The sequence below is a fragment of the Sorex araneus genome, chromosome 5, assembly GCF_027595985.1.
Source record: "Sorex araneus isolate mSorAra2 chromosome 5, mSorAra2.pri, whole genome shotgun sequence".
In the NCBI taxonomy this organism is placed as follows: domain Eukaryota; kingdom Metazoa; phylum Chordata; class Mammalia; order Eulipotyphla; family Soricidae; genus Sorex; species Sorex araneus.
In genome coordinates this window covers 108,376,133-108,397,492 of record NC_073306.1, presented here as the reverse complement: position 1 = coordinate 108,397,492, position 21,360 = coordinate 108,376,133, and the positions used below count along the sequence as shown (strand labels likewise).

The window sequence follows — 21,360 nt, the reverse complement described above, 5'->3', positions numbered from 1 at the left end:
AAAGTAGTATGTAGGAAGGTAAGAAAGGTAAAGTAGTATGTAGGAAGGTAAGAAAAGTAAAATTAAGATTATATAATTAGTCAAATTAAGGAGTTTGAATTTAATTTAATGAATATCTGCTGATAGTTTCTAATGAGAAATGTCAGGTTTTTGTAAAGGAGGAAAGAGAATGTGGAGTTAAAGAAATTACATATAAAGTCTTTAAAACAAAGGAAGGATCAAGGAGAGTTTAACACAGAGAAATTACGGAAATAGAATGACTGACTTGAGTAAGCAGATGAAAGTATAGGGAGGAGCCAGGTATGATCGTAGGTGGACTCAGAAACTAATGGAAATGGAGTATCCAGAAAGAGGAGTAAGACTGCTTTGTTCTCAAAAGAGAAATAAAAGGCTGGTGGTTGAATTTTATTTCAAACTTGATAACCAAACAATATTTTGTGACCTGTAAGAAATTCAATACCCTAGGTAAGGAGAAAGATCAGGGTTAACGGCATAAAATGTTTATTTTTGGTTTTGTTTTATCTTCAATTCAAATTAGGTCAGCTTTCCAACTGTAATTTTGTCCCTGCTTCCACATTTCCGGTAATTAATAATCCATTAACTATACTTAATTTCGTGAATTGGGGAGACCATTTAAAGTACCTGGGCACATATAACACCTTTGTAAATTTTAGATAATCTAAATAATTGCCTATTCTTCCTTTTTTAAAAGTTGTATTTTTTAATATAAAATTAAAACATTTACTTGCCACCTCTTACCTTGTTCCTCTGAATTTTATTTAATAGGGTTTGTTTATTTTTCCTTAACTGACACAAATATGTTGGTTCATTATGTCCAACTTTATAACTTCCTTCTAGGTTTTACTGAAAACAGAGCTTTTGAAGTCACAAGATATAATTACATTGCAGTTGCTTTGGAATCTGCTAATAGATGAAATAATTGTAATTATAAGTTTTGTTAAGTGCTGAGATATAGGCAAGAGCCCCTGGAATTATGCCCTCTGAGATAGGAGAGTTGCTTCTTTGAAAGGGAAATGGGATTACAACAGGATAACGTTGTGGGTCCTATGGAGTTGAATTAAGGAGCATCTGAAAACAGTTGAAGGAATGTTTAATCTCCTTGACTATAAGTAGGTAAAGTTTATGGTTTTCCCCACTGCCTCCCAAAGGAAGTTTATAAACCCCCTAGGGTTTTTTTTGAGGGGGGAGAGATGGGTGTGGCAGGTATAACACAAGTATAGTTTGGATTGATCCCCACAATTGATCCCAAAATTCATCAGCACATAGATACTTTTTGATTTTCTGGTTCAGGTATTGCACAGCAATGTCATAACTAGGCTATGACAAGGAATGAACTGCATGGATCTGTACTTTGGATGAGTAGTTTGGTTAAATATGACAATTGGTGTTACTTCTACTACAGTGTTCTCAGGTTCTTGTCTTCAGGCAGTCAAGATTGAAAGCAAAGAACTGGAGATACTTGTACATAAGGTTTTTCAGCCTCCTCCTTAGATTGTTTACAAAGAAATAGAATTGTTGAACTGTATTATAGTTAAGAGATTCCCCCTTTGGTCAGTTCTACCCATTCTTCCATTTATATTTGGGCAGTTCTTAGCACAAAGGAAGACAGATGATTTATTTTGCTTGTTTTTTGTTTTGTCTTGTTTTGTTTTTGAGCTACACCTGATAATGCTCAGGGGTTATTCCTGATTTTGATCCAGATGCTCAGGGGACTATGTGGGATGCTGGGGATTAAACCCAGGTCTACCTTGTGCAAGACAGGCGTCTTATCCACTACCTCTTTGGCTCCCCCAAATAGTTTCTAAGATTCTGTGAGTTAAACCTACCCTTATTCCAAGGTGAACTCCAGGGGTGAGTTCATAGTCCAGGAAAAGAGGGGAAACAAAGGAATCTCACTAATCATAGGTGTCCGTGGCCTCACCATCAGAGGGTGGAAAGTGCTTCAAGAGATGGCGCTCATTTATGGTTTCCTCTTTGTACCCAGTTGTCAGCTTAAAGCATCACTCACCGACCTGTATACCCCCATTCCCCATGGGTTAGGTGATTACTCCAGACAAGTGACTGACCAGACAGATGGGCAGACTCTGTCAGCAGAGTTTGGAAGTCTTTTCTGGGACTGCTTTCTCTTGGCTGTACTAACTACATTCGTACATAAGCAAGAGGATGTATATACTGCAATAATGTTAATTAAAGAAACATTAGGAAAAAAAATTAATGGCTTTTGGGAATTGATAGCATTAACTATGGTTAATTATGGGATAGGATTAGGGCCACATCTGGCTGTGCTCAGGACTTTGTATAGCTCTGTATTGAGGGATCCTGGTGGTGCTTGGAGCAGGCACCAAATGTTCTAGGGATTCAAACCAGAGTTTGACACATATAAAGGAAACACCTAATGCCCTTTATCTCTCCAGCCTGGTTAACAATTCTTTTTTTTTTTGCTTTTTGGGTCATACCCGGTGATGCACAGGGATTACTCCTGGCTGTGCACTCAGGAACCACCCCTGGCGGTGCTTAGGGGACCCTGTGGAATGCTGGGATTCGAACCCAGGTCGGCGCGAGCAAGGCAGACGCCCTACCCGCTGTGCTATCACTCCAGCCCTGGTTAACAATTCTTTTTTTTTTTTTTGCTTTTTGGGTCACACCCAGTGATGCTCAGGGGTTACTCCTGGCTTTGCACCCAGGAATTACTCCTGGCGATGCTTGGGGGACCATATGGGATGCCGGGGATCGAACCCGGGTCGGCCGCATGCAAGGCAAACGCTCTACCCGCTGTGCTATCGCTCCGGCCCCCCTGGTTAACAATTCTTAATAGAATCATCAGTTTCTATTATATTGATAGCCATAATTTATTTATGTTAATTTAACAATGTTAACCTATTGTTTTCTAATTACAAACTGTGATTCAGTAGTTTGTTTTACCTTATATAATAAATTCTTTTAAGTTTTTGGAGGGCATGCTTAGAATGTTTTATTATGCCAACTTGCTCTCTACAAAAGATTTTTTTTGTAAGTAGAAGGAGGATGCTCTCAAGCAGGATTCAGGAGATCCATGGGGGGTCCACCGGCACAGTTCAGTGCAGGGGCATGAGGATGCTACTTCTGCCTTATGGTTCTGTGGCTACCCAGTGCCACCCCATCAGTGCTCAGGTGGCCTCTAAGCCTGCAGCTGGCAATGCTGGGGGGCCCTTATGGTGGAACCCAAGTGGAGCACATACTAGGCTGGGCTCTTAACTGCTGTATTGTTTTGACTTTATAAAGCGTTTTTTTTTGTTGTTGTTATATTTTAAAGATTTAGAAAAATGTGTCTTTTATTAACTGTATGTAAATATTTTTGGCATTAAAAAAGTTTTTTCATGTGAAAATAATGTAATTATGAACTAGGAACTCCTGAATTTCAAAATCAGGCTTATATGTGATTGAATTATTTAGATTAAGATATTTCTTTTTTTGTGTTAATTACCTTTAAAACAGATGACAGCTGTAGGTTAATTGATAGGAGTGATTTGAATACGAAAATATTTTTGTTCAGTATCTTTGCTGAGTAATAGAATGAACTGAGCATATTGTAAACAACCCCCTCCCCCCAAAAAGAACAATCTTTGCTATTTTCTTTGTTTACAACATTCTTGGCATATTATTATAGATAATTACATCTTCTTATCAGGTCTAAACCCTGATTAGCATAAGACTTCCAAATAGGCTATCTTGTATATTTTGAGACTAGTTGTTTAGAAGAAATGTTTATGAGTTTGGTTATTAAATCAGCCTGGGTCATAGTGCTCATAGTTTTTTTCTTGGTCATTCTTGGACATGCATATGTACTGTCACTGTCACTGTCACTGTCACTATTGTCCAGTTGTTCATGGATTTGCTTGAGCGGCCACCAGTAACATCTTCATAGTGAGACTTGTTACTGCTTTGGGCATATTGAATATGCCACGGGTAGCTTGCTAGGCTCTGCCGTGCAGGCAGGATACTCTTGATAGCTTGCCAGGTTCTCTGGGAGGGAGGAATCGAACCCAGGTCGAACCCAGGTTGACTGTGTGCAAGGCAAACGCCCTACCCACTGTGCTATTGTTCCAGTCCATGTACATGCATATGCTCAGAACTACAAAATATTTGCGTTTCCTGATTCACACATTCCCTGCTGAGGTTCACTGAGCACTGCTCTGCTTTCTTATTTCAAGTCATACTATAAACAAGTATGTGTATTCCTGTACTTCTTTTTGCATTTATATAATTTTTATTAATTATTTCACAATTTAAAGTGACCCTGGAGAGAGTGCTTGAATTGCTGTCTAGATCAGCGGTTTTCAGCCACCAGCTCATAGATGTTAGGAAGGTTGAGAACCATGGGTATACTGACTTATTTAAAACATCATGGACAGGTAATGCAGGACAGGCACTAGTCTGCACGTATAAAAAAGTTGCTGACTGGTGTTGATAAGCACAAGAAGATTTAATATACTTTACCAAAATGTATTACAGTTACAGGACCATTATATAGTGTGTAACTGTAAGGGCAGGTATATAGGACTGCTGAGTGAATTCAGTATTAAACAGGAATATATATTATGATATCTTTAAACAGAAACAAAAAAAGATCAATTAATGAAAATGTTGTGAACAGAGACTTTGCAGAACCTATGTCCATATTTTTACTAGAGGTAATTCAGTATTTGCTAAATAATTAATCTTGGTGTCTTTATAGAACATCATTACAGTTGGCCTTCGATACCTGTAAGTTCTGTGTACATGGATTCAACCTACTCGACAGAAAATATACTATGGGTCTGGAGCTGTATGGTGATCCCCTTGTATGTGGCCAGCCCAGGTTCAGTCTACAGCACCCTTATGATCTTCCAGGCTCATGAGGAGTGATCCTGAGTGCAGAACCAGAAGCAGCCTCTGAGCAACACCAGTTATGGCTCCAACCTCCCCCAGCCCCCAGCCCCACAGCCAAAAATATACATAGCATGTTGTTAGACCTATGTTGATAGTCTAACACTGACCATGAGTAGATGTATATTTTCCTTGTTGTGAAGTATAGCAACTTTTTATTTAACATTTGCACTATTTTGGTTTTATAAGTAATCTGGAAACAAATAGGGGAGAATGTGCATAGGGTATATGTAAAAACTAACCATACCATTTATTTTAGTTCTTGTGGTTTTGGGGCCTCCTAAGCAATGCTTAGGGACCATGGGGCACTGCTGATGATGTGATGTGGTTGGAGGCCTCTTAGTTACACCTGGCAGTGCTGCAAATCAAACTCAGGATTTCTACTCTAGTTCTTGGAGCGCACTTCCTGGCGTCTGTACCATTATATAAAAGAAACTTGAGCATTCTTTCGGTTTGTTTTGGGGTGACACCTGTTAGTGCTTGTAGGCACTATCTTTGATATTCAGTCACTCCTTGTGCAGCTTAGGGAACTGTAGAGTGCTGGCAATGAACCCAGTGAACCCATGTGAGCATGCTGTCCAGTGTTGAGCTGTCTTTCTGAATGTATACTTGAGCATCCTTGATTTTATTATCATTAGGATACTGGAACCAATCCCACATATACTTTTCACTGCATAATTGTCACAGATTTTATCCATCTTTTTTTTTCTATTTTTAGTTTTTGCCAAATAGATGGGTACAGCTGCTTTGTGGTGCTTTTATTTTTATTATTTATTATTCTTATTTTTAAAAATTTTATTTTTATTTATTATTGGTCAGTATTAATTTTAAAAACACAAAAGACAGGATATAACAGTGATGCTGTCATGATTATGTGCTAAAACATGACATGTGAGAATCTCACTGTGAGCAACTAGACTTGATAGTATTCACAACTGAGCAGCTGAGCTTAGTTGAAAAAATTAAACATTTTAAGTGGACAAAACTAAGATTATTTTAGAAAGATGATGCAGTAGTGGAATAAATCATTAATGTATAGCATTCTTTGGTTTACTTCGTGTGTGTGTGTGTGTGTGTGTGAGAGAGAGAGAGAGAGGGAGGGAGAGAGAGAGAGAGAGAGAGAGAGAGAGAGAGAGAGAGAGACTGAGCCATGTGACCTACCACTCAGCCACACACCTATATCATCTGAAAAAGATAGGAAAGAAGTTCGAGTTGCTGTCTTTGTGGCTATCAGTGATCACAGTTAAGAATGCAGACATTGGGGCTGGAGCGATAGCACAGCGGGTAGTGCATTTGCCTTGCACGGGGCCAACCCAGTTGCGATTCCCAGCGTCCCATATGGTCCCTCGAGCACTACCAGGAGTAATTCCTGAGTGCATGAGCCAGGAGTAACCCCTGTGCATCTCCAGTGTGACGCTAAAAGGAAATACAAAAAAAAAAAAAATGGAGACATTTTATTTTCTGTCCAGAGAGAATAAAGGTAACACAAAATGAGGTTTCACAATTATTACACAAATTAGAAGGGGAATATAGATAGTATAAGCACTGTATAATGGTAAAATTAATCATAGATGTTAAGGAGATTCTGGAGATCATATTCTATAGTTTTGGACTGAAGAATTGATGCCTAACTAAGAACTTCAAAATAAATCTTACTCAATAATTCAGCAGGAAGAATTTCATTGTGTAATTTCCCCCCTGTAAAAAACTATGCCACGTCGAGGGGCGTGTGCACTCGCGGGCTCTCCGGGCAGCTCTGTCTCACTGCCCATGTTCAGTGCTCTGGAACCGCTGTGTATGGGCTGGATCGGGATGGCTGTTGGCCAAGGACAGACGAAGGAAGAACGAGGACCAAGCAGGTTGCTGATTAGTTACCGTTTATTCAATCTTCCATTTTTCTCATCTCCCGCACTCCTAGCTCCGTCCTCTCTCTGGATCAACTGCTGATCTGGATTCTCTCTCCTCCCCTTTTTCCTCTCTCGCCCTTGCCCCTAGGTAGCAAAATCAACGTTAGAAAGCCCTTCCTGAGGGCCACCAGGTTCAAAGGGAACACAACCTAGGGGCATTCCAAAGCCCTTCCTGACTCTTAAGGTGTTTTTCCTTTAGTCCAAATACTCATTAACATCTTAATACTAGTTATTTTTGTATGGACACAGCAAGAGATAAATTGAGGCTTGCAAGGCAGCTCTCCTGGCAACATCTTGCTACAGACTCAGACTACAGCACTCAGGCCAGATTAATCATTCCTAACCCTAGCAGGGTCCAAATCTAGGTATCACTGTCTGGATCATGACAGCATTTGTCCATGACCAAGCTCTTATAATTAAGCATTAGGCACTTTGGCCAGGCCCATCTCGATACCAGGGTAGCACACAACTCACCGCTTGCCCTGGGTCCGTCTCGTCCTTCATCAGGACCCTGCTTTTGGGGTTGCTAGGAAGTAAGGGCAGCTGAGGCTTAGATCGAGAGAATAGATGCCCAAGATGAAAATATCTAGGGGGCTGGAGTGAAAGCACAGTGGGTAGGGCCTTTGCCTTGCACGCAGCCGACCCGGGTTCGATTATCAGCATTCCATATGGTCCCCTGAGAACCGCCAGGAGTAATTCCTGAGTGCAGAGCCACAAGTAACCCCTGTGCATCGCCAGGTGTGACCCAAAAAGCAAAAAAAAGAAAAAAGAAAATATCATGTAGAGTCAAATGACTCCCAGGTTACAAAAGCATAGCATTTGCTAAGTCTTCCTGTGTCCATACAAAAAGGACATTGCTCTGAATAAACTATGCAGAGGACTCAAGGAGAAGAGAAAAACAATATATACAAGTCAACAGAACATTAAGAAAGAAGCTACAGATAAACACAGAGGAATGGGAGCACTGTGGTGGGAGTAACCCAATAAACCTATACTACACACCCCTGTGAATTAGAAGTGTTATTTAGGAAATAAAATATTTTTATTTTTATTTATTTCTGTTGTTTTTCTTTGGTCACACCTGAATGCGTAAATTCAGAGTTTACTCCTGGCTCTGTGGTCAGGATTACTCCTGGTGGGGATCGGGGGACTATACGGGGTCCTGGGGATTGAATCTGGCTTGGCCATATGCAAGGCATGTGTCATGCCTGCTGTACTGTTCAGCCCAATAAAATGGTCTTTTGAAAAAAATAAGTTTTATTTAAACAATATGAGGGGAGAGAGAGATAAACAGACTTCAAGTGAAAATGTGGCTTTCTCCGGAAAGGAGAGATCCAAGAGTGAGTTACACCATAAAGTAAAAGAAAGGACTTAAACATCTCAGACTGAGACACGGATGAGTCCTAGAATGAGAAATGAATCATCATGCAATGATGTAACAGGAATCTCATTTTCTTGTATTACTTAAAGGATATGCAGCAGTATTCTTAATATCATATTTATATGGCACATTTTATTTGACACTAAGTGAACAAATGCTAAAGTCGTGTGTGTGTGTGTGTGTGTGTGTGTGTGTGTGTGTGAAGATAGATGGGAGAAAATACAAATGTAGAAATGAAACCCATCATTAGGTTGAACATTTTATTTCGTTTGTTTTTATTTTGGGGCCACGCCCAGGATTGCTAAGCGGTTACTCTGGCTCTGCACTCAGGAATTACTTCTGGCATTGCTCAGGGGACCATATGGGAAACCAGGGATGGAATCTGGGTCAGCAGTGTGTATGGCAAGTGCCCTACCTGCTGTACTATTTCTCTGGCCCCAAGTGGACCTTTTAAATTGGTTTTGTTATATAGAAAACAGATTGTGTTGTATTTATTGAACACAGAAGATGCTCTTTTTTTTTTTTTTTTTTCCTTTTTGGGTCACACCCGGCAATGCACAGGGGTCATTCCTGGCTCATGCACTCAGGAATTACCCCTGGCGGTGCTCAGGGGACCATATGGGATGCTGGGATTCGAACCCGGGTCGGCCGCGTGCAAGGCAAACGCCCTACCCGATGTGCTATCTCTCCAGCCCCGAAGATGCTCTTTTTTTTCTCAATAAAATGATACAAAATTTTTCTCATTTTTGGGCCACACCCAGCTATGCTCAGAGCTTACTCTTGGCTCTCTGGTCATGGATCACTCTTGGCAGTGCTTTTTCACTCTATCTGTAAAAAATCTGTTGAATGTTTCCCAAGGTAATTTCCATCACTTATGTTTTCATTGCCTTTTCGTACCTCCTAAAACTAAATGTTCCTTTTATCTTTTCCTGAAGTTAAATAAGTACTGATAGGAAAACAAAGCTATTTCTTTCAGACGTTTTAAGTGAACATTTTGAGGCATAAAGAAGAGTTGAAAGAACTACACAATGACCGACAGCTAACGTTTTTTCAAAGTTTTTATCTGTATTAATGGTTTTTAAAAAAATCAAGTACATTATTTTTGAATTACAACTACATGGGTTGTAATGATTATATATTAAATCTTCCAACAAGATTAGTATATGTTTTTACTTTTTTTTTTTTGCTTTTTGGGTTACATTCAACGATGCTCAGGGGTTACTCCTGGCTCTGAGCTCAGGAATTACTCCTGGGGCTCTTGGGGGACCATACAGGATGCCAGGGATTGAACCCGGGTCAGTCATGTGCAAGGCAAACGCCCTACCTGCTGTACTATTACTCTAGACCCACTTTTTTTTTTTTTAATGAAGCAAGAGAGTTTTTATTGAGTGAAATTTATCTTTCAGAAAGATACAAGGGAAGAGAAAGAGAAGAATGTGTGTTCTTGTAAGAACATACACTTCTAGAGTGGAAAAAGCAGAGAGATACATTTTCAAGAAAAAACAGAAGCTGAAAGAGCAAGCTCACAATTAGTTTTTGGGGGTGGGGGCAGGGCACTGGCAATGCCCAAGGATTACTACTGGCTCTGCATTCAGAAATCACTCCTGGTGATGTTCAGGGTACAATATGGGGTGCCAGGGATTGAACCCAGGTCAGTTGCATGCAAGACAAGCACCCTACCAGCTGTTCTATTGTTTCAACCCTGCATTCACAATTCTGACATCACTCTTTTTTCTTATTTTGGGACCACACCCATCCTTCTTCAGGGACTGCTTCTTTTTGTTTTGAATAGACTATATTTACGTGGTTAAAAAGCAATGATATGTATATGCATTGAAACTGATATATCTAACCACCCTGTGTTACTCCTCCCACCACTCCCACCTTTGATTAAATACCCTTGAGATCTTTCTTCACTTAATATAGTTTTCTTTATCTTTATATTTTTTGGGGGGGGTTGGGGAGGCCACACCCTGCTGTGTTCAGGGTTACACCTGCTGGGGTTTGGGGGATTATATATGATTCTAGGAATAGAACCTGGGCTGGGAAAGCAATCTACCCATTACATTATCTGTCCAGTCCACAGCCCAGTTTTCTCATTTTTGTGGTATAGCCCATCCAGTGTGTGTAGCAAATAAATGGAATTATTTATTGGTGGTTACATAGGACATTTCAATCTTTTGTTATGTGCAGTCCTGTGTGTGTGTGCGCGCGCACGCGTGCATGTATATTTATATACATACAGGTATTTGTACGGTTTGGAAGGAAGAATCTTTTTCTTCTCTCTAAGTTCTTCATTTTGGACTTGTCTAGACAAATTACAGATTGTCTGGAGGAAAACAAAGTTTTTTGTTTTGTTTTTTTGAAGAATTTTATTTTATTGAATCACCATGTGGAAAATTACAATACTTTCAGGCTTAAGTCTCAGTTATACAAGTCTGGAACAACCATCCCTTCACCAGTGCCCATATCCCACCACCAAAAAAAAAAAAACCAAACAGCACACCTCCCATCCTGTCCCCACCGCACCCCCCCCCCCATGTAACTGATAAATTTCACTTTACTTTCTATTTACTATGGTTACATTCAATATTTCAACACAAACCTCACTGTTATTGTTAGGAGTACCCCACTAGTCAGACCTTTTGTGTAGAGATATGAGGTTGCGCGGGTAGTGCCGCGCAGTTTTGGATTTCTGTACTTTAGCACAAAGTTTTTTTTTAACATGTGCATGATGCTTAAACTTACACATGGAGCATACTCAGAATGAGAACTTTAATGAGGGATAATACATTCCACATTGTGGAAAGGTAAATGCAGGGAACAAATGAAGGATTTAAAATAGTTCGTAAATAAATAGAGCTAGTTAGTACAATGGCACTGATACCATCTATCTCTGAGTGATAGTATTCACAGTAGTCTCTGGTATTTAGCTTCTGTTCTTCCTGGTAAAGGGTTCCTAGTAAAGTAGGTTAACTTAGAAGTTTATGTTCTGCTTTTAGGAAGTAGGAAGTGTGACTGGCTTCTTATCGGCCTTCAACTCAAAATAACCCTTATGCCGAATTGGCATATTTTGAGTTGACTGATTCTGCTTTCCCTTAAGTATTTAGGTACACATGAGAGGAAATTCCGGTAAGTAAATGATGAGGTTCCCAAACGAATGCATGTGTTTTGTCAGGTAATGCCACATTCCTGTCTATAAGGATTTTTTCCTGTTCTATTATCAGTAGTCAAGATTGCTTTTCCACCAACAGATTGCTATCAAACTTTTGGATTTTTAGCAAATGAAAAATGTTATCTTGGTGTTTTATTAAATGCAAACTTTTAATAAAACATTTTAATTGAAGTTTTAGATACACAGCTATATTTCATCAGTTAAGTTGATTTTTTATATGATTAATTTCTTTTGTATATAATCATTTTATTTATTTACTTATTTTGCTTTTTGGGTCACACCCAGCGATGCTTAGGGATTACTCCTGGCTTTGCACTCAGGAATTGCTCCTGGCAGTGCTTGGGGGACCATACGCGATGCCGGTGGTGGTGGGGGGATCGGGGATCGAACCCAGGTCAAACCCAGGTCGCCCTTGTGCAAGGCAAACACCTTACCCGCTGTGCTATCACTCCGGCCCCCTGTATATAATCATTTCATTTCTGTGAACAGCTTACATCTTTTGCCTATTTGCTTATTTTTTCTCTTAATTACTTTTTTTCCTTAGTGAATCTCTAAAAATTGGGGTGCTTAATTTTTTTTGAAATATAGAGAGCAATTTTTTCTAGTTTCAGTTCTCATCATCCAGTTTGCTTTTAGTTTGTTTTGCTGTAACAGAATTTGTATTTGTTTACATGGCAACATACAATTATTTCCTCTTTTTCCTGTTACTAGACTTAGCTTAAACAATCCTGTCTTCTAATGTCTTTCAAGATTTTAGAATCTTATGTTCCTAAGGCACTTTTTTACATCTTCTGTATTTAGTCACAATCCTTATCTCACCTGTTTTTCTGTAGGCTGTAAACTCCTTCAGAATCTTTGTGTTCATCCTTGTAGAACCAGCTAGTCTTTTGACATCATCCTATCATTTTCTGCTCTTTACTACATTTCCTTTGAGGATTGTCTTAGAGAAATAATGACTTATTCCTGTGGCCTCTGTGTGAGGCAGCAGACCTTTGAGGTATTTACTTCTTTGTAATTAAAATTTGGAATGTTTTTGTGTGAATAAATGATACCATGTCTATAATTCCTTTATCTTGTTGGATTTTTTGGGGGACTGGGGCGGGGAACATTGTGCTACTTTGTTTTTCTTTTGGGAGGGTATATTACTTCAAAATAACTTTAGAATATACAAAAAAAAGAAATAAATTGAGCATCTACTGATTACCAGCTTCATGTGTTATTAAATTCTAGAGTATTTAAGGTAAGTACTTAAGATAACTTATCATTAGAGTTGTATGGATTCCTAGATTTAATGTGGCAATGTAGGATAGTCAAAAACAATTTGAATTTCTCTACACATAAGAATTTAAAACTCCTGGGGCCGGAGCGATAGCACAGCGGGTAAGGCGTTTGCCTTGCACTCGACTGACCCAGGTTCGATCCCCGGCATCCCATATGGTCTCCCAAGCACCGCCAGGAGTAATTCCTGAGTGCAAAAGCCAGGAATAACCCCTGAGCACCGCTGGGTGTGACCCAAAAAAGCCAAAAAAAAAAAAAAAAAGAATTTAAAACTCCTTAATGTAATCTGTTTCATTAAGTTCCTTCTAAAGAAACTGATTCAGTTTTAACAACTCTTCAACACAAGGCTTTCTGTTTATTGGAGAGAAATATATATATTTTTTATTAAACTAAGAAAGTTGTATTTTAAATGGTATCTGTGGAGTATAGTGCAGTGGGTCGGGTGATTGCCTTGCTCATGGATGATACGGTTCCCTGGGTCCCTTGGGCAATCTGGTGTCCTGAGCCCCACCAGAAGTTATTCTTGAGCATAGAGCCGGAAGTAAGCCCTGAGCACTGCTGGGTGTGGCCCCAAAACCAAAACTAAAACAAATAAACCAAAAGAATAAAGGATAGAATCACAAAGCTTTTAGGGCCAGGGAGAGTAGCTCAGCTGGTGCACATATGCCTAGCATCCCAGAGACTGAATTCAATCTTGATGGGTTTAACTTTGTGATTCCCAAGCACTCACCACGTTACAGAGCTGAGAAGTGGTTAGGGGTCACTGTAATTAAAAAAAAAAAAAAAGCTTGTAGGAGGCACTAGTAAATAGGTCGTAGACACTATACATCTTGAGAGATTTAGAAAACATTTTCACTTTTTTTTTTGATTAATCATTTTCTTACTGAAAATTTTATGAGGGGCCAGTACTTTTAATTAATTTTTGGTTTAAAACTTGATCTCATTTTAACCACATGTGGAGTTTTATTTCTTTGATGTTAAAATTGCAGCCTGTTATCCAGAATGAATTTAATATAGTCACTCTCTTCGGTATATTCAGTAGATGCTTTGTTTTTGAGATCTGAAAATCTGTTTCCTATCAAAAATTTCCAATTTAAACTTAAATAATATCAGGGTCATTCCGTGATAGAATCTATATGGTAATAGTCAAGTGTGGTTTACTACTTAAGGCAAACAGCCCAGGTTATTTAAAAGATTCTCTTTTAGCCATACTACTATATTTTAGGAATGACTTTGAAAAGCACAAAATATTCAAGTAACATAATCTGAGTCACATACTCTTTATGGTGTATAAATGTATTTACCACCTTGAGAATTGGTATGGAAAATATCTATTTGATTTTTCAAAATGAGTGAAGCTATACTTGGTCCCTAAGTATTTCCTTAGCTTTTTTTTTGGGGGGGGGGTACAGAATATAGACTGTATTTTATTCTTGGGTGTTTAAAATTAGAATGTAATATCTTTCTTTTTGATTTCTGTAGAGCAGGTTGTTGCCCTGGATGCTCAAAATATCGTAGCTGTTTCATGTGGAGAAGCTCACACATTAGCACTAAATGACAAGGGCCAGGTATATGCTTGGGGTCTCGATTCTGATGGACAACTTGGCCTGCTAGGATCAGAGGAATGTATCAGAGTACCAAGGTAACAAAGGTGACCAAAAAGAGGTCCTGAAATATCTTTTATAATCAACTTGTTATCTAAATTTATTCTGCTTACTTGAGTATGTAATAGTTGATACCTAATTACTTTTTTCTAGTTTACTTTCAGAAGGGTTTTATTTTGGGTTGAATACAATTTTTTAGATACGCCATATTTCTCCAAAATTATTTATAAAAAATAAAGTATGTATTCTATTTTAATTTCTTGTGAAAATATTTTAAATGGATTAAGCTAATTTAACTAATTTTTAAAATGTTGGTTACATTCCGTTCCTCCTTCCTCTGTCCTTCCCCCCCTTCTCTCTCTCTCTCTCTCTCTCTCTCTTTCTCTCTCTATTTAAAAGAATGATTCAGCCTCACTGTTTTTTTACATAGCAGTGGCTACAGTTTACTTTGTTAGCCAATAACACACCACAGAGTTATTTCAGAATTCGGAAATAATGTTTTATCAATGCTGTAGTTTCAGATATTTACATAGGATATTATCATTATTTTAATATTAAAAATTGTTGGACTGCATAAATGGTACAGAGGTTAAGATGCTTGCAAGCAAATCCTGGCTTCATCCCTGGTACTGCATATGGTCCCCCTGAGAACCACCAGGAATAAGCACATCTGAGTGTGGCCCCATTTCCCTAAAAATAAAAATGTTAAGAACAAGAGGCTGGAGCTATAGTACAGCAGGTAGGGTGTTTGCCTTGCACATGGCTGAACTGGGTTCGATCCCAGGCATCCCATATGGTCCTCCAAGTTATTACTGAGTGCAGAGCCAGGAGTAACCCCTGAGTATCACCTGGTGTGACCCAAAAAACAAAAAAAAAGGAAGAAGAAAAATAAATTAAAACCATAAGTGATCAAACGTGTGTACAGGAAGCTGGTAAATTATGATAGGGATGGGTAAGACATAATAGTTTAATTACGTGCTTCCCAAATACTTTAGTTATATACATTTTGTTTTGATGCCAAGGAGATAGGTCATAGGGCTGGAGCTCAAATTCATATGTGGGACTCCCTGGTTCCTGTATGGTCTGTAAGCACTGAGCACCTTGAAGTAGCCCCCAAATAGTGCTGAGTGTAACCCAAAACACAAAAGGAAATTTTAAAAAATTTTAAGCCTCTTTTTTTTTCCTGTTATAGTATAGGTGATAAGGTTATATCTGTTCAGGTTTCTGGTATTGACCTACAAAGATCTGCACAGCCCTACACTTAAGTGCCCAGGATTCTCCCCATTCCTGTTCCTGCCCCCATTATGTTTTGGTTTTGGTGCATATTATTACTTCCCTCAGCACCAACCATATACTCAATACCTTCCACTCTTGAGCTGGAATTTTGATGATGAATAAAGCAGAAATGGTTGTACCGAGGTGGTTCATGAGAAAGACAAAACCTAGCAATAGAGGGACTGCAAGGCACATGCCACTGTAACTTATGAGGTTATTAGAATGAGAAATTATAAAAAAAAAGATGTTAAAAAACACAAACCTTGACTTCCAGAGGGTGTCATGAAAGGACTTGAAAGAATTGTCAGAACTGGATACTTAAATTCTTGATTGAAGTATTCATTTTTGGAAAGCCCTTGGAAGAAGGCTGGTGGTGGGTTGTCAATTCAGTTTTATTTCGGAATATATATATGAAAGGCCATATACAGGGGCCACTTTGCAACATTTTCTTGCAATTCAAGTTCAGTGTAATCCCTCTCCCCCCCGCCCCCACACACACATACACCCTTTACACCTGCCTCTCTCTTTTTGCAGTAATAGCATGTGACCTTTCATAAGGGAGAGAGTACTTGGGAGAATCCCAATTGACCTCCCCATGGAACTCACATATAGAACCCCCCACTGTGGTAGACAGGGGTACTTCGGCATAATGAAGAGAGGATGAATTTGAAAATCAGACTGAAGTTCATATCTTGTCCCCAGTCATTTAGTAGTATCCTTTTACCTAACCAAACTGAGACTCAGGTTTATTGTACAAATATGATTTAAATGGGACAACATTATCTCAGTAATTCCTGAAACAAAATCACTACATGCATAAGACAAATGGCATTAAGCTCAGGGATTCACTGCATGCAATGAATAGGAATGGCGAGTTAAAAATGGAGAGATTGTAAGTGATCTCAGGTGGGTTTTTAGGTAAGAACTTAAATGTTCAGAATACTTGTTGAGAATGGGCAAAGTCCTGAGAGCTGTACATGAGGAAAAGCAGAGGCAGCTAGTGAGCACCTGCGATGCTGGAATTCTCAGCATCTCTTCTCTCATGGGAAAGGTTTTTCTAAGGAGAAAGAAAACAGATGGGAAAGCCTTCACATTACTTACTTCTTCACATTACCTTACCTTGGGGCTGGAGTGATAATACAGCAGGTAAGGCATTTGCCTTGCATGTGGCTGACCTGGGTTCGATTCCTCCATCCTTCTTGGAGAGCCCGGCAAGCTACCGAGAGTATCTCACCACATGGCAGAGCCTGGCAGGCTCCCAGTGGCGTATTCGATATGCCAAAAACAGTAACAAGTCTCACAATGGAGATGTTATTGGCGCCCGCTCGAGCAAAATGATGAACAACAGGATGACAGTGCTACAGTGCTACCTTATCTTACTTCCTAACATTGAAGGATTTGAGTGAAAAGAGAGGTTACAGCAGTGGCCATCAATTTGAAGCCATGAGACCGAAAATGAATGAATGAATGAATGAATGAATGAATGAATGAATGAATGAAGCCAATATACCAAGAATTGTGGGGTTAAAATGGGAGTTTGATGTATTTCTGGGCCTCCAAACCAAATATGAAACTGTTACCTTTGGACCCCCCCTTAAGTAAACAATCAATGACATTAAGACTGGTTCTACTAGTACATGATATTCTCTGTTTATTAAACCTGAAAGCTAAGTAATACCTTCTGTAAATTTTTTCCTGAATCATTTGGAAAGCACTGTTCCATTTTCTTATATATAAACTATTATTGCTTACCTCAGGCCACTGCCTTTTCAGTTTTCCATGGACTGGTCTGATTGTTGTGATTCACACCTAGCTTTTTATTGACATTTTCATATTTTGTTAAAGGCCTTTATAATGTTTCAGTAGAAATATGTTTTATGTGCATCACTTCAGTAATGCTGGGCTATGATGAGGAGGCAGTGTTCCTGCTAGTGATGTAGACCTTGTGGTTAAATGCTCAGCCTGGCAGTGCTCAAGGGCCATTAGAGCTACACTCTGCAGGTCTTGGGCAGGGTGGGGGGCGGCGGGGGCAGGGGGCATATAATACTGAATATTGAAATAAGGACCTTATCATTCTGTTATGTGCTCCACCATTTAAAGTATGTTCCAGGCCTAGAAAAAAAATACTTATTTGGTTTTTGACAGTGCTCAAGACTTACTCCTGGTTCTGCTCTCAGGAATTGCTCCTAATGGATTTGGGGAATTATATGTAATGCCAGGGATCAGACCTGGACTGGCCTTAATCTGCTGAGCTATCTCTCCAGCCCAGAAATAATATTTTTGTGACAGTCTGCCAGTGATCTTTTTCATTTGTATTGGAGTTCTGAGTCATTTTTAAGATACAGGACTTTTCTAGGTGCTTAGAGATGTGATCAAACTTTCACAGACATTTGTTTTTGTTTTGCTGTTTGTTTGTTTTTGCTTTTTGGGTCATATCCAGTGATGTTCAGGGGTTACTCCTGGCTTTGCACTCAGGAATCACTCTTGGTGGTGGTTGGGAGACCATTTGGGATGCTTGGGATTGAACCCCAGTTGGCTGTGTGCAAAGCAAGTGCTCAACCTGCTGTACTATTGCTCTGGCCCCATTCACAGACATTTTGAATAGGAGGAAACTCCAATATTTGTAAACTATTTTATTAAAAATTAGTACTTAGCTGGGGAAGTGACTCAGAAGTAGAATACATACTTTATATGTATGTGGTTCTGAGTTCAATCCCTGTCACCAGGAAAAATACCATTTTATTGCAAAACAATTAGTGTTTTATGAATATCACAAAAGTGATTAGAACCGTGAAAATTCACATAGACTATACTTTCTTTTCTTTTGGGGGAAGGAGTGGGGTTTAGGGACTATACCTGGCCAGCTGTTCTCAGAGCTTATTCCTAGTTCTGTGCAAAGCTATCACTCCTGGCATTGGTTAGGGGACCATATGTAGTGTTGGGGATCAAGGCTTAATTTTGCCTTAATCTCTGTACTGCCTGTCTAGCCTGGGGCTGTACTTTCTTGAGAACAAAACCACTAGATTAAAAGTTTATAAATCAAGTAAAGTTCACATTAAAATTAAAGGAAAGGGGCTGGAGAGATAGCACAGCGGGTAGGGCGTTTGCCTTGCACGCGGCCGACCCGGGTTCAAATCCCAGCATCCCATATGGTCCCCTGAGCACAGCCAGGGGTAATTCCTGAGTGCAAAGCCAGGAGTAACCCCTGTGCATCGCCAGGAGTGACCCAAAAAGCAAAAAAAAAAAAAAAAAATTAAAGGAAATAAATAATGAATAGCTTAAATTATTAGTCATTTGCTAATCTTTTTCTGCTTTTAATTTTGTGAGATTATTATAGTGGATTCCAGAGATTATTCCTGGCTCTACTCAGGAGTGACCCCTGGCTGTGCTTGGAGGATCACGTGGTGCTGGGACTCAAACCCGTTGCCTGCATACTAGGCAAGGGCCATACCTGTACTATCTCCTCTGCCAATTTCTCTGTTGTTAACATGTTATAATTTCTTCCTGGTAATAGCATCTGCATTTAAGAGCATTTTAGATGAAAAAGAAAAGGAATTTCTTAATAATATAGATTAGATTAGCTTTCAGTTGAAATTTTTGAAAATTGAAAAGAGGGTTATTGTTAATACTTTCCTCAAATCACTGAAAATGTTGTGGTTTAGTTGGGAAATGAATTGTTAATTATGTTTAACTACCAATATCAAATAACATTTAATTGCCAAAATTAAAATACATTTTAATTTATTTTTTTAAGTAATTTGTTTTTTTAATTAGTGAGTCACCGTGAGGGTACAGTTACAAATTTACCCATCTTCGTGCTTGTGTTTTCTTCATACAATGTTCAAGAACCCATCCCTCCACCAGTGTCCATTCTCTACCACCAGTGAACCAGTATCCCTCCCACCCTCCAATCCCATCCCCCCCCACCCCACTCCGCCTCTGTGGCAGGGTATTCCATTTTGTTCTCTCTCTCCTTTTGGGTGTTGTGGTTTGCCATAGGGGTATTGAGTGACCATCATGTTTAGTCTCTAGTCTACTTTCCGTACGCATCTCCCTTCCCGCGTGGGATCTCCAACCACATTTTACTTGGTGTTCCCTTCTCTATCCAGACTGCCTTTCCCCCCAGCATGTGAGGCCAGCTTCCAAGCCATGGAGCCAACCTCCTTGTATTATATACTACTATCCTTGGGTGTTAGTCTCCTACTCTGTTATTTTATATTCCATGGATGAGTGCAATCTTTCTATGTCTAATTACCAATCTTTCTATTGGTAAAATACATTTTTAAGCCACCTTAGAAGCATGATTGATATAGTTCAAGTATTTAATGTATAACATTTATGATTTGGGAATTGGCAAAATGTCATAAAATTCTCTACATAATATGAATTAAACATAATTTTAACTTACATAATGTACATTTTTCAGTGGTCTTAATATTTGTTGTATTTCGACTTATATTGCTTCTCTAAGTTGGAAAATATAGAACAGTGTGGCAGCATACATATGTAACTTTTTGGCAGACTTAGGGAAAGAAGTATAAATTCTAAGTTTCTGAACAGTGTGGTATTTTTAAAAAAAAATAGATTCAAACATTTTTCAAAATTTAGTAAAGGAATTCCTATTCTTTTTTTTTTTCGGTTATTTATTTTATTGAATCACCATGTAGAAAGTTACAAAGTTCTCAGGCTTATGTCTCAGTTATACAATACTCAAACACCCATCCCTTCACCAGTGCCCATAGTCCACCACTAAAAACCCCAGTATACCTCCCGCCCCCACCCCCAACTGCATAACTGATAAATTTCACTTCATTTTCTCTTTACCTTGATTACATTCATATTTCAACACAAAACTCACTCTTGTTGTTGGAGTTTTCCCCCCAAAAAGACAGCCCTACTGCCAAGAAAGCATTTGATAATTAGTTTTCCATTGCTGGGAATGATGAGATATGAAGTCCTGCTGTTCCAAGTACATACTCTTTTTTTTTTTTTTCTTTTCTCCTTCCCGCGCCCCCAAGTTCGTACCTGCTTAATAGACCTCATAACATGGTGGACGCCATGCCGCTTCTCCCCGAAAAGGGAAAAAATCGAGAAAGAAGGATATTTCCTCTCCTTGGCCGGCGTGGGGCTATGGCTTAGTTCACAGTTTAGAGACATGGCTGCTACTTTGATTACCTTCAATATTTCAACAAAAAACTCACTATCATTGGAGTTTCCCCCCAAAGTCAGACCTGCTCAAAAGGAACATTTCACATTGCTGACAAATAAGAGATATTAATTGTTTTTGGATTTCTGTATAAAGTCCAGGGAAAATTCTGCCAGAAATTGCATCATTGCAAGCTTTTACTTCCCTTTTGTGGTGCTCATAAGATGGAAAAGCCTAGCGAGAGAAACCCTACCCCCCTGGCACCTCGTGGGGTAGTGGCTCAGTTCACAGTCTAGAGGCATTTCTGTGAGCTGCTGGTGTCCAAAGTAGTTCAGTTGGCCTCCGGGATCATGCTCGTGCAGCAGCGGAAAGGCCACACACGTGTGGTTGCTGTGCTTAAATCTCGGTGGAGGGCGGGGCCAGTTCTTCCCCCCCCCCCCCCCCCATCTCGAGCGCATCCCAACGTAGCTGGCTGCTACCTTCATTTTGTGCTCAAAAAGCGGTGATCACCATGCTGTGCCCCGAACGGAAGGGTTGAGAGAGAGAAATCCTGGAATTCCTATTCTTTATAATGAAACATTTTAGTGATATATGTTGCCATTTTGTTGATTGCCTAGTTGCTGCCAGCTGCTCAAGGCACTGGGTGCCCCAATTTAAAAAGTTTTTTT

General features: G+C 39.3%; 1 protein-coding gene across 6 annotated transcripts in view; it reads left to right on the top strand.

The window, feature by feature from the left end:
- The window catches only part of HERC4 (HECT and RLD domain containing E3 ubiquitin protein ligase 4), a 103,128-nt gene that overhangs the window by 10,644 nt on the left and 71,124 nt on the right, over positions 1–21,360 (top strand). For all 6 annotated transcript variants that reach the window (XR_008630365.1, XM_055140961.1, XM_055140958.1 and 3 more), the window contains one exon: positions 14,150–14,309. Coding sequence is in view for 5 of the 6 variants with exons in the window: in XM_055140961.1 (XP_054996936.1) it covers positions 14,150–14,309 (160 nt within the window). In the remaining variant the exon portion in view is untranslated. The remainder of the gene's footprint in view (positions 1–14,149; positions 14,310–21,360) is intronic.